Source organism: Hipposideros armiger, unplaced genomic scaffold (assembly GCF_001890085.2).
Source record: "Hipposideros armiger isolate ML-2016 unplaced genomic scaffold, ASM189008v1 scaffold_3600, whole genome shotgun sequence".
In the NCBI taxonomy this organism is placed as follows: domain Eukaryota; kingdom Metazoa; phylum Chordata; class Mammalia; order Chiroptera; family Hipposideridae; genus Hipposideros; species Hipposideros armiger.
In genome coordinates, this window is record NW_017734845.1 from 159 (window position 1) to 2,892 (window position 2,734).

At 53.7% G+C, this 2,734-nt stretch overlaps 1 protein-coding gene across 1 annotated transcript; it reads right to left on the minus strand.

Annotated features, from left to right (window-relative positions):
- Positions 1 to 1,933: 1,933 nt before the first annotated feature.
- On the minus strand, positions 1,934 to 2,721 carry LOC109378779 (integral membrane protein GPR137B-like; the record flags this gene model as incomplete). The annotated part of the gene is made up of 2 exons (XM_019635064.1): positions 2,154 to 2,721; positions 1,934 to 1,987 (listed from the first exon to the last, which is right to left on the minus strand). Coding segments are annotated over exons 1-2 (423 nt in total), but the record flags the coding sequence as incomplete, so codon positions are not given.
- Positions 2,722 to 2,734: the final 13 nt, after the last annotated feature.

The following is a 2,734-nucleotide window of genomic DNA, read 5'->3' on the forward strand; positions in this document are numbered from 1 at the left end:
GTTCCTTCCTGGCTCTCAACTTGTGCCATGCGGCATCGTTCCCACTGTCCTCTCCTCCTGCCTCCCAGCCTCCCAGCCTCCAGCCTCAGGAGCTGGTACAAACCCACCTCTTTCCTGAGGATGCTGGCCCTGCTCAAGTCTCCTAACGCTTAAAGGTACCCCTGGAAATCCCTGGGGTTGTTACGGAACTGTGTCGTGTGTACACTCTGTCCCCCTACCCTGGTGGTCAGCTCCTCGAGAACCAGGTGTTACATTTAGAGGAGGGCATGTTTTCCGCAGCACGAGGTTTCAAATACTGTACCATAGGGATAAGCCCTTCTACTCAGATGTCACAGATGTGGGTGTGACTCCCGGCTCCACCGTGCACTATGTGACCTTAAGCAAGTCATTTAGCCTCTCTGATCCTCCTCTATAAAATGGGGACATCATCGGTACTTTCTTCACAGGGTTGTTATAAAAAATAAACAAGACAAACTGCTTAAAACTGCCTAACGCACAGTAAGTCCCTGCTTCTTAGCTGTTGGCTGCTACCCCCCTCCTTCCAAAATGCGATTTACTTGCTCCGAGATGGGGCCCAGGCAGCAGTAATTCTTAAGTTCCCTGGTCTAAGAGCTTTCAGGTCAAAGAGCAGGCGTGTGGGGGAGGGGAGAGGGTGGTGTCAGAGCAGAGAGCCAAAGGAGACCCTTTATGACTCCCCCGAGTCCCAGAATATTTGTCAGGAGGTCAGGAAACGGCTTTGCTCTGCCAGCATCTGAGATGCCAGCACTTAGGTACCACCTTCCCTTGCCAGCCACCCTGGAGATATAGAGAACAAAAGACTCAGGAGACATAAAGAAGCCAGGGCCGTGGCTGTGACTGACTCTGTCTGCCTGGTCACACTTTCCCTCGCTCAGCATTGACTAGCCAACCAGTAGGGTGGTGCAGAAAATGTGCAGCCTGCTCCTCATCCAGCAGAATCTGCATGTGATTACCAGAGAGCCGTGGCAGTCTCAAAAAGGCACGAATCAAGATCTCAAGGTGCAAATGGCCACTGTCACCGTTCTTGAAGTAATATCAACCCACCTGACTTTTGTGTCTTGCTGGAACCACTCCTTTTGATCCAATTAAAAAGCTGGAGTGTCTGCAGTGGAGCTGACTGCCTGAACTGGTTTTGGGGCTTAAGAGTAGTATTTGGACAAATAATACACATTAGTCGTAGACTGGACAATGCGCTGATACACTGGACTTATAAGGTGGCTTTGAGTGTAAATCCATTTTAATAAGAGTATAATAGCTACGAAACAGTACACATGCTATATTTTAGCCACACGTATGTCCTTCAAATTTTTAGTCAGGGGTTCCCACTACACCAGGACAATCCTTTGTCTACCTTTTCTTTTTTTTAAAAAAAAAGCAATAACGTTTTCTTTAGAGAAATAGGAACACTGTTTAAAGAAATGGATGCCTGCTTGCACCAAGCCTGTGCTCATGAGACAGCTTTTAAATTACCCTGAGCAAGTGACACGCTGGGTGCCTTCCCTTGGGCAGAGTCCTAGTGAAAACGGGCATTTTAGTGCTTGGAAAGCTAATGAGAATCAGTGATGATGATGATGATGATGATGGTAGCATTGTGTTATTGAACTTTATGAAATGCCACAGTATTTGCAGTACTTTACAATTACTATACTTTCATTAACTCAACGGTGACAGCAATCAAGCCTATTTATATGTACTCCCATTAGCTTATTAACAATACGCCTCATAAAATGACGCCTGTAAAAGAGCCCCAATAAACGTCTAGGCTTGTGCTTGGAGCCTGACACTAGTCTCCCTTGTGGGCACACCTGCCATCGGTACCTAGTACCTATCCTGATGTGTGCGCTAACATGCTGCGCGCCCTGTGCGGAGAGGGCCCCACACCCATCGGATGGTGCTGAGCTAAGGGCAGTCTGACAGGTGGCGTCCAGCCCTCACTGTTCTTCGCCTCTTGAGAATGGGAGGGCATTACCTGAGAGAAAGGGCCACAGGTAGGACGGGCTCAGACGACCCCAGAACCAGTGCCTCTTCCCCCACACTCCCAGTCCCGTGGCTCTGCGACCTGCCCCCCCGCGCTGCCATCGCTCCCGTCGCCCTCGCACCGCGCCCTCCACGCACTTCCCGCCCGCCCGGCTCACCTGCGTGAAGTACAAGTTCATGAGGGTGAGGGTGAAGAACTGGAGGCACACCGGGAAGCAGTAGAGCAGCCAGAAGACGAAGGGGCTGAGCGCGTTGGCTGCCACGAAGTCTCTGAAGTAGAAGGAGAAGAGGACCGTCCGCAGGGAGGCCCAGAGGAGGCAGAGGAAGAGGAAGACGCTCTGGTAGCTGAGCCGCTTGTGGCCATAGCGCAGCACCAGCCACAGCTGCGCGTAGATGAACACGAACAGCAGCGAGTAGAACGCGGTGTAGACGCTGGTGAGGCCGAGCTTCACGTAGGGGGGCACGGCCGGGGTCAGCGTGGGCGGCAGCGAGTCGTTGCGGAGGGGGTCCCAGCGCGGGGCCGCCATTGGGCCGGGGGCGCTGCGGCGCGGCCGGGGGCTCGGACTTCATCGGGGCTCGCCACCCTCGCAGGGGTCTCCGCGCATCGTTCCGCCCGGACCAGCAGCTGGAGGAAAGACAACAAGCCGACTTCCTCCCGGCACCACATGATTCACGGGGCGGCCTTTGTCTGCGATTGGTGGCGCCGCGCCTCCGCCCCGCGCGCCCCCGCCCGCAGTGC